At 37.3% G+C, this 15,888-nt stretch overlaps 1 protein-coding gene across 1 annotated transcript in view; it reads right to left on the minus strand.

Annotated features, from left to right (window-relative positions):
• Grin2a (glutamate ionotropic receptor NMDA type subunit 2A) overlaps positions 1-15,888 on the minus strand; it is a 420,257-nt gene that overhangs the window by 161,853 nt on the left and 242,516 nt on the right. Inside the window, exon 4 of the mRNA XM_063226505.1 lies at positions 14,554-15,146. Coding sequence (XP_063082575.1) covers positions 14,554-15,146 — 593 coding nt within the window. The remainder of the gene's footprint in view (positions 1-14,553; positions 15,147-15,888) is intronic.

The following is a 15,888-nucleotide window of genomic DNA, read 5'->3' on the forward strand; positions in this document are numbered from 1 at the left end:
GAAATATATCCCTTTTTCTTGAGTAGGAAGAACCAACACAGTGAAAATGGCCAAAATGGTTACACAGATTTAATACAGTCCCAGTCAAAATATCAAGAGTGTACCGCACAGACTTAGAGAAAATAACCCTGAAATTCACTTGGAACTAGAAGATACCTAGAATAGTAAAATCAACCCTGGGCAACAAAGGCAAGTCAAAAAGTATAACAATTCTTGACTTGAAAATATACTACAGAGCTACTGTGTAAAAAAAAAATTAGCATGATACTAACAAAAAAAAACAGATTCAAACATCACTGGAATAAACTAAAAGATGTAGATACAACTCCAAATGTACTCAGCCACCTTATCTTTAACAAAGAGGCCAAACATCTTCACTGGAAGAATGATAATCTCTTCAATAAATGGTAATGGGAAAACTAGCTTTCTACATGCCACAGACTAAAACTAGACCAAAATCACTCACCATGTACTAAACTAAAATCAGAATGGGTCAAAGATCTAAATATTAAAATATAAACACTAAATCTGCTAGAAGATAGGATAGTTGAGGATATTGGTATAGGTAAAAACTTTATGAACAAAATCCCAATCACACAGGAAATATCACAAAGAATCAACAACTGGGATCTTTTCTTATTAAAAAAGGTTTTGCACAATAAAAAAACAGAATGAAGAGATAATCAACAAAGTTGGAAAATATTTTTGACAGTTGTTTCTCAGATAAAGCATTAATATCTAGAAGACATAAAAACAAAAAAAATCAGACTTTCCTCCAAAATCTAATGACTAATGCAAAAATGGGCACCTGAGAAGTATACACATTTCTAAGATGCATACATATTTCTAAGATGTATATACTTTTCTGAGACAAAGAATTTGAAATAGCAAGTAAATGTATTAAAAAATGCTCAACATCACTGATCATTCAAGGGATGCAAATTTAGACAACACTGAGATTCCATCTCACTCCAGAAAGAATGGCTATCATCAAGAAATCAACCAATAACAAATCCTGGAGAAACCAGGGGGTAAAGGAACTTTTCTTCACTGTTGGTGGGAATGTGGACTAGTGTAACCACTATGGAAATCAGTGTGGAGTTTCCTCAAAAAACTAAAGCTAGAGGTTCCCTTCAACCCAGCTATCCTCATTCTTAGTATCCTCTTAAAAGAATTAAAAGCATCATACTACAGTGATAGATGCACACCTATGTTTACAGCAGCACAGTTTGTAATAGGTGTGTCTTGAAACCAGCCCACATGTCCATCAACTGATGAATGAATAATAAAAATGTGTTTTTTATGCAATAACATATTACCATGCCATAAAGAAGGATAAATCTGAGACACAGATGAAACTTGAGACTATATTCTTAAGTGACATAAACGGGACACATATGTTTAAATATCAGATGGATTCCCTGGTGTGACAAACAAAAAGTGTAAATAAGGACTGGAATATATAATAGATACTGAGAAATGAAAGAAATTATTCAAATGGCAAGGGGTACTAGGGAGTGAGGAGTGGGAGAGGTAAAAAAGGGAAAAAGAGAATATAAGGAAAAATGAAAATAAAACTGTTGTAAATAAGGAAGGGAAGATGGGTTGAAGGGAGAAGAAAGAAATAAGAAAAAAAAAGAATTGACATATTTCATGTATAGGTACAAATTCCATATGATGAATGTTATTACGTACATCTAAAAAGTACCAAAAAATTAATCGATATTAGAACAATAAAACCTCTGTAATAAACTAGGTCTAAAGACAAGTAAATGGCTCTTCCTCTCTTCATAGGAAGCATCTTTGTACAGACTTTATGAAACTGGAAGATAGCCTGAGACATTATGAGAATAGCCTTGGAGAACCTTCTCTCCTTCTAGAACCCAGAGAATCAGAGGAGCAGATCAAGACTATCAAGAGATAGTTTTGATCTTGTGTCTACCATGAAGTGACCTGGATAGTCATTTTTCTCTCTCAGAATTTTTCTTATGTGAAAATGGTAATAATAACACAACGTATTTCACAGAGTTGTAGTAATAAAATAAGATGGTGCACATAAAAATCCTTACCATAGCACCTATGTTGGGACAAACACTGTGTTATCAAAGAGCAATGTTTGCTCATTCAACACATATTTATTAAGTATCTCCACTATGCCAAGAACTGGTTTACAGAGACAATGGGCAAGGTTCCTGTGTTCTTATCATCATCATTAAAGTATTACTATTAATCAAAGAACATAGAGAAAGAACTGTTATGATAAAAGCAGCACATCCAAATCTGGGAGAAGGGAAAACTGGGCTTTTACCATATTTTTCTATTATCTACACAGTGAAAAATTAACCCTGTGTCTTTGGGGACCTCAATTTTTTTCATCTATATAGAGCACAGAGAAGCACTACAATCTTGATTTTGTAAAACAGGTTGAAAAATAATTTATTATAATCAATATATTTCATGACTTGAGTCAAGCATCATGAATTATTTATAAAAAATATAAATTCACTTAGAATCACTATCATCACGCATTTTCATTCTGATGTTTTCTTAAATGGAGAAAAAGAGTGAACATTATCACTAACATTCTGGAGATGTCAATGATATTGCACAAGTATTCAGAAGTCTATGTACACAGAAGAAAAGTGATTAAACATTATAGGCCCAGCATCATTTCCTGCTCCAGCATCTTACAATTCAGTTCCAAATTTTGTACCCAATACTGTCTATGTATGCATACAAAAGCTGAGACCTAGAAAAGTTTGTGATTTTAACAAAGATTATAGTTACATACAGAAATAAGTTTGGATTAAAACCCGATGTCCTAAATCTTAGTTTGGGTACTATTTCCACCATAACATAAAAACACTGAAGAGGGCAAGGGATGTGGCTTGCCTGAAAATTACACCCACACCCATATGGACTCAAGTTTCCATTATTTTTATCAGGAAACACATTTTTCATGCCCTTACGCCCACAAAACTCGTGATAGACATAAATTCAATGACTATCTTGAGCAATAATTAACCAAGCAAAGAGCCAGATGCCCCTATGACTTGGTGACCCGCTATGTGTCCCACACCTGAGTGAAGAACAGTTACCCAAAGAGCCTTGCACTGCCGCCAAAGGATAATTTTTAAAAATTTTTCTTTGTCTCTTAAGTGTTGGTATTCAACTATTTGGGTATTCTTTGTAGTCCTGTTACTGAATTCTAATTAATTCTAGTGTAAACATTTAAATATTTTGTGTGAATGAAACCTTTTGAATATATTCAGACTTATTTTATAACTTAGATGAAACATAATATAGTCTTATAAATAGATGTTAAATATTTATTTTACTTGCATTTTGAATATTTTTACTGAGTAAAGAATATCAGGTTGGCAACTTTCTTTCAGTTCTTTCAGTACTTCAAGATGTCTACGCATCTCTGATGGAAATATTCTGTCCTCCTTTTCTGTGTGCTTTTTCCCACTAGTGGTTTTTAACTCAAATAAACCTTTAACACTTGGTTTTAAAAGTATGACTATAAGTTGCTTCTCATTCTTGAGATTCACAGAGTTTCTTCTGTTGTGGGTTTATAGTTTTCCTTGACTTTGGAAAATTCTCTGTCCATTATTTTTTCAAGTATTCTTCCTCTTCTCCTCCACTTTAAGGAGTTAATTGCCATATATAGTAAGACTTTTTTATCACATTCTTTTCATTTTTAAAATTGTATTTTTCTATGTGTTTCGTTTTCATTAGTTTACTCTTTTGTCCATATTTGCAATACCTAACAGTTGTTCTTACCATGGGGAGCTGATATATGTACATGACAACTCTTAATTCTTTTTCTGTTCCTTACTCCATCCCTTCCTACCTGTTCCCTCCATCTCTTGATCACTTTCCCATTTAAAAAAGCTCTCACCAATTTTTCTCTCAATTGTTTTCATCCCTCTCCCTTCTTTCCCCTCCCTCCAGCCTTTGTTCTTCTTCCCATTTGAGAAAGTCTCCCCGCTTCCAGTTACCATTCTCATTATTTTCAACTGCTTTGTCTTCTAGTTCACTGATCTTTTTTCTTTGATGTCAAACACACCATCAATCTCATTCAGTGTCATTTTCATCTCATACCTTGTAGTTTTTAATACCTACAAGTTTGATATGACTCCTTTAAAATTATTTTTATGTCCCTACTTAAGTTTTTGAAATTATAGAGTTAAGAGTTACTGGAAATTTCTACAGTAATATCATTATATGCTAATTCTAACATTTATTTCAGTTTGGATGACTGTTGACACAATTGGGTTTTTTTTTCATTATAAGCTATGTTTCCCTGTGGTTTTACACAACTGGTAACTTTTGTTTGGGTGTAAAGAACTATAAATTTTCACTCCTTGGATGCAATATTTTTGTATTCTTATAAACATCACTGCACTTTGCTGTACAGTGATTAAGTCACATGGAAGTAATTTGATATTTTCATGTCTTGATCTTGGTATTTGTCGGATAAGACTTGAGTAACACTCAGTCCAGAGCTAATTATTTCTCCTCTGGGAAATAACAACTCTCTGTATACTGTATACTAAACCCATGAATAATGGAGTTTTCTATTCTGCATGATGGAAATGGACACCATTACTGGCTCCATGTGAGTGCTGGGTACTGGCTTCTAATCTCTGAGAGATTTTGTTTCCTTGGCTCTAGGCAGTTTCTAGATTTCATGTACTGATCATCACTCAGCTTGATGCACAAGTGAACCTGAGAGAGACCTCCAGAGCACTCTCTTTGTACAGATCACTTTTATTAGGCATTCTGTCCTGTGAACTCCAGCTACTTCAATACATTGGTATGTATCTCTTTTTCTCAAACTCAGGCAGCCTTTTAGGCTTCCCTGGGATCCTTATCTTTAACACTCAAAGTAGTGACCAGTGCCATCAATAAGTCCATCTACCTCATTTTCATATCTTCTTTGCTCAATATCCAGTGTCTTTCAAACAATTGTTCCATATTTTTGCCAATTTTTAATTTCCTCAGGCAGTAGGATTTATACAGCCCCTGTTATTGCATCTCAGAAATATAAATCAATATGGAGAAGTTTTATAAGGGTAAGCAAGTCCATTCAATTTGTCAAACATGCCCCTAACAATTAGAATTTACAAACTGAAACGCTATTTTTTTAGCAAATTGTAAAAGCCCCAGTTTCATGAAGAAGAAAAAGCACATTAGAACTATACAGTTTACTAGGTTGAATGATAAACTCACTATTTTCAGCAGGGGCTCTTCATCAAGTTACATGAGTTGCATCAGACTCCACTGTTTGCCACTCATTTGACAAACTACATGATATTGCAGAAAGTTGAACGCTGCCCACCAGAATAAATGTTTTCTTGCATTTTAAAAATAATATCAACAAATTAATCCAATCTGACCAGTGAGAACTTTTCCAGAGTTCTTGCCCTGCGGTGATCCACCTTTGCTAGGAACAACTCCAATTCTCACCTTTAGTTGAATGAGGAAGGAAGACCATGACCTACAGCTCTACAAAATCACCTCTTGGTCCCAGATGACTACATCCCAGGAAAAACCCAGATGGAACTTAAAAGTTAATTTTTTGTTTCATTTTGAGAAAACATGGCTGAAATGATTGGAGATACTTCTCCAATTGTGGCGAGCCTCTACTCACAGAAGATCATGGACAAGCAGTTCTTTGGGTGATGTCATAAGCAACTTCAAGTACCAATATTTGACCAGTGATTTGTAAGAATATTACAGTACTAATCCATTGGTCCAGCTGCACTAACTCAGTGTAAAGATTAATGGAAGTGAGACATAAAAACCTTTTATCATTATTCATTCCAATACCTTTAGTCTTTAAGGTTTAGCAAGTTCTTGTTTTTGTAGTGATAATAAATAATGATGATGAAATTAATAAAATATATTTGTGAACAAAAAAATGGTAAAGAAACTATGGTAAGTAGTAAAGCAAAGTCATTATGTATATCTAAAATATACCAATAAAATTAATTTTTAAAAAAAATGAGTGAGGTTCCCAGTAGGAAGTACATGTCCTGGATAGCACTTCTCTCTTTAAAGGTGACACTCATGTCAAATTTTTCAACTTACTATCACCAGGCAGGAATGGGGTATCATTATCATCAACCAATTTTCAAATTAAGAAAAAACACAATTTTTGTGAAATCTTATAATTTTAATCAATAGGACTTACTTGATATAAATACACACACATAATGCTGACTAATTTTCTATCTTTTGTACTCCGTAGTGAGGTTTTGAACGAAAAAAAAATCCTAGATTTTAATTCTGGCTCTATTTTGTATCAGCTATGTAGTTTTGTCAAATTATGCAATTTCAACTACTCCTCAGTTTCTTCATCTGTAACCATAATATGTTATTATGATTGACTTCTTGGTACTTTAGCCAGCATTAACCTTTCTCTTCCTCATTCTTAACAGAAACCATGATTTCTTGAGATGCCATACTTTCCAAAAGAATTTATGGGGAGAAATTTGCCCCATTCCAAGTTCCCATAGCATAGTTTGGTTTACTTAGACCTCCTTCTGTTTGCCTTCTCAGTGCTTGGCTTGGGAGTCTAGACTCAAGTCAGTCACTACATAGAACTTTAAAAATAACTAATATTAAAAATAATAAAAATAACACAACTAGTATTGGCCCACAGATAGGTACTTCACCTAACTTGACCATGAACAAAGAAGTCATCACAAGTATTGCTGAAAGAAAATGTGAGGTAGTAAGGAAGCCAGTTGGTAAACAAGCATCATACTCCTCAAAACACAGAATCAGGATATCATAAGAAAAATCACCACAACCTTGATCATACTGTACCTGAAGTCCAAACTATTTCCCTGGAATTTCTGTAATGTGAAATAATTCAATCATATAACCTTGAATTAAGGTGATTGCCACCTGAAGTTAAAACATCCTCACTCACACCTAAGGATTAAACTCACTGGCACATAAAAGGTGGCCAACACACAGTAAGTTTATCGTTAAAAGTTTACTAGCTTTTCTATTACATCACATTTTTAAGCAAATATACTTGCATGATGTAACTTACAAAATGAAGTTCACTATCACTCCCTGCATAGTAATGCACTAATTAAATTAAAATTTTAAACTTCTTTTTATTAATAGTGATGAAAATGAAAAGGAAATGAGTACTTGTCTCAGGAGAGCTATATGCCATCATGTGGAAAAGTAAGCAATATGTGTTTATTCCTCATGTTTGACCAGGAGTTAACCAAACGAAGCAAATCCTCCAGAAACTGGCTGTGGTGCTTTGGACTTCGGTACACAGGCACTGGCAGATCCGCCAATTCATTCACCGAACTTTAGGGCCTGAGCAAAAATATGGCTGTCCTCCCATGCCCACGCAGCACACAGCTAGCACCACCAACCTGGATAGTTACTGACTCCTCCGTCCCTGGGATGCATGCCAGGCTTTGAGTCACCAGGAGCCTGATGGGGCTCAGTCGCACCTGCAGGCAGGAGGCATCCACAAGACAGCAAGAGAAGTAGGAAGCTGAATAGCAAGGGGACAAAGTCAGAGAAGAGGCACAGAGGCCGTTCTGGCTTCTAGCTCCCAGTTGGAAGGGATGCCAAGGAGGACGTCTGCCCTACACACACAGAGGCGCATGGACAGAATCTGGGAAAGCAAACCAACAGCAGCTTGTAAATGAACCTCCACATTCTGCCACAACCTCCATTCCCTTGATAGAATTTTTAACTTTGTCAGTTCATGAGACATCAGATGTTTCCTAAATCATGTCCAGAATGAAACAAAGGCAGTGGCTATTCTCCTGTCTAAACTATCACTTCATTTCTGCAGAGCCTAAATGTGGTTTGGTTGGTATGATTATTTAACTCCACTAAATCACACTAAACCCAGATAGATGAGCAAGGACCATAGATCTTACATCTTCATGAGGTTCACGATACCTATCATAATGTCTAGTGTGTGGCAGACACTACACCGACACCCATCAATCTCCACAACACAAGCAAAACTGAGACAAAAGGAACTCCATGTGGAGACAGTCAGCTGCAATTTATAACCCAGATTCCTCTATAAAATTCTCTTCCTGCCATGGATTGTTTGCCAGCTAGTGTTGAAGTTCTTCATGGTTTGAACCTGGATCTTCTTCCCATTCTTCACTGTCCTAGGCAATTTTAACCAGTCCAGGGCTTTCACTGACATCATAACCTCAAATCCATGAGCTATAGTTTAAGTCTGAGCACAGACTCTTCTTTAATTGCCTATTTGATATTTCACATGGATCTCTCAAAAGTGTGTCCAATTTAGCATGCCTGACTCCCTGTCCCCTAATGTTCCTGAGCAGTTTCCTCAGTTTAATAAATGGCATCACAATTCATTGTACCATACAGGTGAAATATTATTGATTATTGCATTTTTATTACTTCATATTCATTCATCAAGTCTTGTTAATTTGGCAGACAAACATGCTTTAAGCCCAATGTTTCACTCTGAGCCCACAGATGTTACTCTAAGCAAGTCACTGTCTTCTCTGTCTTTGACTTACATCATGGTCTCTAGCTGGTTTCTGTGCTTGCACCATCAGGCTTCCTATTCTGCAAGGCAGGTGTTTATGCCACTGAGCTAAATCTCCAGCCCCAGGGCTTCCTATTCTGTACACAGCACTGGCCAATAATGATTTGATGATTTGTTCACCTTATCTTTTCACAGAAATTATTTGACCAAATAATTAGCATGTATTACCAAATTACTAAGCCTCAAAATGAAAATTTCTCAAGTATTCAACTCCTTGAGAAAATAGATCAATATCTTTCTGCTAGGCATGCTAATTGCAAATTCCAAAGACTTACATCTGGCCCAAGTGGAATTTGAATAACACTGGTGCTTTATGTGTGACCCCAAAACAACCCAAACCACCTTCCCTTCAAGATAAAGTCACAGCCAACTTCTGGTCCCTTCAAATTGCCAGCACCAAGTTTCCACCATTTGTCAAGCTATTCATTGGGTGCCAATTGGAAATGATTGACTTGCACTGCAGGGTTGGCATACGGTGCCTTTGACTTTCAGCCAAAAGGGGGAGGCTGTGTTCCAGGAAAGATGGCACAAAAAGAAATTGCTGGAGAAAGGCTGTTGACTGAGATCTTTGGCTGGGTACTCGGGGAGATCAACACACTTCCCTTAGGCCACAAGGACACATGAGGAGGGCAGAGGAAGCTAGATATCTTGTCCAGGGAATGAGAAGCATTAACATCTATAGAGTGCCAACTCTATCCTAGGTAAACAGTTCATGTCCATTTAATTGTCAACATGTTCTCTGTTAACAATCAAGGAAATGAAAGCTCAAAAAAGGCAAGCAATTTTCCAAGGACAACCAAGATTAACAAGATGGTTTGAACATGGCACCATTTAAAGTCACACTGTACAAAGTCATAGAAAGTCATAGGACACACTTTGTTTTCAATTTGTCTCGGGTCTCTGGATTCTCTCACTGTTCACTGAGCTCTTGCTGATGTACCTTGAGGCTCAGCCTTTTTCCTCATTCCTGACTTTAGAGTCCCAATCAGATTTATAGCACAAGGATGACTTGGTCTCTGGAGTGCCTGATACAATTGACAGAAATGTTTGTTGAACATATGGTGATCCCACAGATAAATATTTGCAAAGAGTTATCACATTCACCCAGGGAAGCTGAACTGTGGTCAAGCTCAGCAAATTAACTGAGCAGGCTCCTTTACTGGCACAAAAAAGAAACCAATGGTGTTAATTCTGACTATCAAATAAAAATATGCAAGCCAGGTTTAGTAGTCTTTTAGTGGGTCAATAAATCAGAAACTTTTTCCTATGATTATTATAGAAATAAAGATGAAAGAAAGAATTAGTGTAACTTGGACATGAATTAAATTCTTTCTGACTTACAGATCTTCTTTCCACTTCCCTTCCTTTCAGAGTAATTTACAGTACGGTTACTTCTTCAAGCAGTAGCCTGACTTCATAAATCAAGATGTTAATATAAAACACATAAATGATCAATCCAGGAATCATCAATTAAGGCCAAATAAATTCCCCTCAATACTAATTCATAGCTCCATTGGGAGAAGTTTTTTTCCTCCCACTTGTTTGTACTATAGATATCCTGGAGTACTTCTATTAGATTTCCCACTTGATAACTATCCTTGTCCTACTCCTGTAACTAAAATGGCAACCACAAGACATAAGTCATAATTCAGCCATTAAAAACTAAAATGGAAATACATCTCTTTTTTCCTCTTCTCTATACTGTGGATAACTTTAAGTTTAACAAGTACAAGTTAAAGTGATGATGATATAAAAATCATAATAATAATTTGACTGTGAAATATTTCCTTCATGCCAGATTCCATGCAAACCATGCTAAGTGTTTAACCTACACACTTTTATTTCCTTCTACTACAATAATAAGAGATGCCTATCTCCCTTGACCTCTCGCACTCTCTCTCTCTCTCTTTCTTCTCCCTGTCACACACACATATGTGTAGCCACACACTTTAGAAAAAACAGGGTTCAGGGTGGTTAATAATTTACAGTTAATAAGAAAGTAATAAATTCAAGCTTATCATACCACTCAGCTAGGAACTCTTCTCCATGACACACTGCCTCTCCGCCCATTGACCACATTCCTCCCAACACAACCACCTTCTTCCTTCTACAACCTCTTTCTCGAAAGGTGTAACACGTATCTCTCCAATGTGAAAGTAGACACATACGCATGCATGTATAAATATAATTACACATGTGTGCACACATGTATGTATGTGGATACACATGTACATGGTACATCTATATGCACAGTCAAAAAGTCACATACACACAGAGCACATATGTAATGCAGAGTGTCCCATACAAACCTGATTTTAAGATGTGATGTGAATTTTATCCATGCAACATAGATATTAATGGGTAAAGCCTTAAGCACCAATGAAGTAGAATATAAACTATTAAAGATAAGTCTGGCAAATATTCACAGAGCACTGACTGAGTTACCTAGAGCTTATGCCTCTTCTCCTGGTTCAGTGCTCACCATAAAGATACACTCTTCCTCCTACATCCTTCTCTGGCAAGCTGAGCTCTTCCATGAATGTCCCACTGCCCCATAACTTGGACAAAGCAAGAGATAAATGGCAAACATGCCTTTCTGTGTATTTGCACCCATGGTAATTGGTGCTGGCCTCTTTAAGGCACTTGAATAGGTTTTATAGCATGAAAAAATGACAATATTATGATCTATACCATGCAAACACAACTGTTTCATTCACAGTGTTATGTGTGCATGTATCATCAATATAGGTTAAGTACCTCTTATCTGAACTAGTTGGACCAGTAGTCCTGGGCATTGTTAATACTTTCCAATTTTGGAATGTCTGCATACACATAATGAGATGCCTCATAAGTGGATCCTAAGACTAAATAAGTAATTCACTTGTTTTATATACATCTTATGTGATACACATAACCTGAAGATAATTCTAGACAATAGTTTTAGTACACCTGCATTTCAGCTGTGATTTGTAATGTGAGTTTAGGAATGGAATTTTCCATTTGTAGTATCTTGTCAGTACTCAAAAATTTCTGTATATTGTATTTCACAGTTTTGGACTGGAGTGCTCAACCTGCAAAATCTCCATCTATAAGCTGCTTTCCATGGGTAAGACACATGCCTAGGAGGCACATACTTTTCCTGTTCCCATATTACACCCAAATGTACAGACCTGGGAGAGTTGAGAGACTCACCCAGTCTCAGGTCTGAACATGTTCGCATCGTGATGCCTGTGCCCCTCTGCTTAGCCACAAATCACACTGCTTCTAGGGTCCCATTTGCTGATGGACAGAGAAGATCCTTGGGACAGAACTGAATGACCAGATGAGGCTCACACTCACAAAACAGGTGATCTTTTACCTTCTTCATTCTGAGAGTTACCCATGATCTGCTCTGTGCTAGTGAAGGAACAGATGTTTAATAACTTTGCAGCAGCAAGGAGAAGGTTACATAACATGGTTGAGCTATTTTTGAACTTTGTAAAATGCTGACTGCTCTTTTCCCAGTGTCTTCTGTACAGTCACAAATATTAAACATGAAGAAAATTTACTAAATTTGAAATTTTCCTAAATTTCCTGATTTTCCTAAATCACAGGGGTAGAAACAGGTTCATAGTAAGATCATGAAGACACCAACTTATTTAGTGCATTTAATTTTTAATTAATGCCTTTAATTTTTTAACAGTGTTCTTTGGGCTTTCTCCAGCTCCCAGGAAAAGGTGATCTGGTGGGGCCCCATTCTTTCCAGGGCAGGAGAAGAGGATTTGTCATTATTTAACCGCATGCTCGGTGTGACCACTAACAGCCCTCCATGAATGGAGAGATGTTTCATTAAACACGGAACAGTGGATGACAACTTACTGCCCTTGATGTGTTCCTTCTCGGAAATGGAAATGCTATTGACAAAATTGCTGCAGTCAATGACATAACTCCTGCAGGTAGCCAAAAGCCTCTCACAGGAAAAAGGTGGGGTTTTGTTTCGTTTTTGTTTTTATCTTTTGTCAAAAACAGAATCCATGATGGTCCCCGGAAAAGCATCTGAACACCTTTTCCATTATCCCTCTCAACTCCTTATTCTATATATACTTCCTGTCACTTGTCCTACAACTGAGTTATGTTTCCATTAAGATCATACATCTCTGCGTCTTCCAACCACAGTGCACATCTTATTAATGGGAGCATGAGTTCATTAGCCCAGCTCTGTCTTTGGGCTGGCAGCAATCTTGCTTTTGTAAGAGACTCCCACATCTTATCCTGAACTATCTGAGTTCCTTCCTGATATTTAGAAAATTATTTAGAAAGCTGAGAGTGGTAATGTAGAAACAAGATTATAAAAGAGGAGAAAAAGAGAGGGTAAGGAGGAGTGTCAAAGAGCATTTCTAATTCAGTAATTCGTTTTTCAGTTATGTTAATTGTAAGGAAATATATCCTGACTACATCTCACACACACTCTGAAAACCCCAATTCAAAGACAACCTCTGAGACACAGCAAACTCAAATCCCTAGTAGGTTCCAGAGACACTTTTTAAATGACATCTTACTTTGCTGGCAATAAACCCACATGGTCTGCTGACTGTAATTTCTTATAACCAAAACCTTCACTTATTTCCCTGAGAGTTATCAAAGAGACACAAGAAGTGCCATGAAGCACTGCTCCTGCATCTCTCCATTTAATATCCATAATGACCTCTAGCACACTGGTTCGCACAGCATGGCCCCAAACCAGCAATGTCAACATTCACTCAAGAAGTTAAATTATTGAAGCTCACATCAAATCTACTAATACCTGAGAAACTCTGACCATGGAACCCCACAATGTATTAGCAGCTGTCCCAGAAATTCTTGTGCATACTAAACTTTGAAAAGGACTGCCTAGAAAGTAGGAACTATTTACCATCACTATCCAATAAACATAGGAGACCCAGAAAGGTAGCGTAATTGTCCAAGTCCTCTAGAAAGTGGATGAAACATAATTTGAACTAGGAAAAGCGAACTCCACGGTCCAGTCCTTTACCACAGGGCCGCACTGATTATATGAGGAGGGATTAAATCAGTGAACATCATGGGACCATGAGTGATAATTCTAAATCTCAACAGTTGATACACAATTAGAGACCACAAGGAATGACGACACTTCCCAGAAATATACAGTTTCACTTAAATCTCCACCAGGATGAGAGTTGTTAAATAGACTATGATACATCCATATGATGGAGTACAATGTAGCTTTAAGAGTGAGGTTTGCCTGGATTTGCAATGACCTACAAAAACATTTAGAATATGCGAAGAAATTCAGACACAAAGTCAGAAAACAGAAGCGCCAGTATGGGCAGTTTTTCCAAAGCATACCGTGTTTCTGGGAGAGTTGGATGATTTTAGAAACGACTGTAAATTGATACTGTTTCTGTGTAGCACAATTTGGTAATAGACACTTAAAGTTAAAAATGTATATGCCTTATGACCCCAACATCCTACTTTTTAGAATTGAGACTAAAAAAACAACTGCATGCTTAAAGAGATAAGTGTGATAATTATCACTGCAGTTTAGCTTCTAATAGACAAAGTCTGGAGGAAAAAAATTAAATTCCTGCTATTGTGCAGACTGAATAAGTAAAAAATGGTACATGCATATTAGAGAATGTGACATGTATGTTACAAAGAATTTAGATTCACTTGTGACATAAATGGTAAGTCCTAAATGAAGATTTCTAAGATAAGCAGTTGAGTAAAAAAAAAAAAAGGTAATCTGCAGAAAACAATTAAAATATAATGTTACATAACTAAAAACAAAGTGAGATTAAAAGAAAGGGGAATAGAAAAGCGGGAAAAAAAATCAAAGTAAAAATCCTGTAAATAGGCACATCACATTGTCTATTTGCAATGCGTATTTCCATCAATAAGTACGTGAGCAAAGAGTAATGGCAAAAACCCCTGATCCCACTTTTGGAGAAAAGCAAAGAGCCGTCTCTTACTGGTGCAAAGTGTGAAGGGGGGCCTCTGGCTTCTCTGTCTGCCCATAGCAGCTGGCCTTGGCCTCGGGGATGTAGGAGTACTTCTCCAACATGGAAGATGCGGCAGTGGTTAGGATGCCAAGGCCGTCCCGCACTCTCGCCTCCAAGCTGTAGTCCCAGTCATCATAGGAGACAGAAATGAGGCCTGATGGAAACTCTTTGGGAATGAGCTCCGTGTTCCCAGACACCAAGCTGGGGACAATCCAGAAGAAATCATACCCAGTGAGGCCAAGGGAGCGAGCCTCACTCAGAATGAGGACAGCCTCGTCTTTGGAGCAATAGAGCAAGATGACAGAAGAGTGAATCTTCTTTAGCTGGACTTGTGTCTTCGCATCCTCGAAAGAGGTGTCCAGCGTGATCACGTTCTGCATGTCCCAACCCACAAAGCTGTTGTCCACTGTTGTCTTGATGAAGCTGATAAAGTCCCTGTAGCCAGGAAAGATGGTGGTCACCAGGGAGAAGACATGCCAGTCATAATCCTGCATAATCTTCAGCATGACCGTGGCTTGTTGCTGGATGGATGCTCCAAATTGGAAGAAGGTAGATGTTGGGTCCTGCCAACAGGCAAAAAGAAAGGAAAATAGTATGAGGCAAAAGATAGTATATGTAAAACCATCTTTATGGGCTTAAAGAAGCCCCTTCCTGGAAGTAGGGGAAAGACACATCTACTCATTCAAAAACATTCCTGAGCACCTATTGCACTCCTGTCTCTGGCACAGATACTGAAAATACACACTGAGAGAAGACCCTGGACTTAGGAGCCCAGAGCCCATAAAGGGAAAGACATCTGTTATTTTTGCTCACCTAACATCAATTCTTCTCATTTTCCTCTTCTACATCCTCCTATCTTCCACCCTCTGAGTATATGTGGTCCCAATAGAACAAACACTATCTGGTCCCAGATGCATGTTGAGAAAATGAAACCACAGAAACAAAATTGCAACAGAAAATACAGTTTCCCAAAGACACATTTGGAGTTTCTGGAGCCTGCAAGATTGAAGCGATTTACCCTGGATCTCTTGGTTATATGAAAGAATAAATTCCTGAGTTCATGTAAACCAGCATGAATAGAATTTCTGCAATTTAAATGTAAAGACCTCATGTAAAACAGACTTTCATAAGCACTATGTGAAAACCTATGTTTTTAATCAGCAAACACTTGCTGAACACCTTACGATAACATCTTAGCATTGGTGAACGTTGTTGTAGACTTTGAAAAATCATGATAATGTATGTGAAACAGACAGAGATGCGTCTATCCTTGAGATCTGATGGGAACTAAAGGGACAGTAGCTT

Source organism: Cavia porcellus, unplaced genomic scaffold, assembly GCF_034190915.1.
Source record: "Cavia porcellus strain 051 isolate PalLab524CR breed Dunkin Hartley unplaced genomic scaffold, mCavPor4.1 scaffold_16, whole genome shotgun sequence".
Lineage (NCBI taxonomy): Eukaryota > Metazoa > Chordata > Mammalia > Rodentia > Caviidae > Cavia > Cavia porcellus.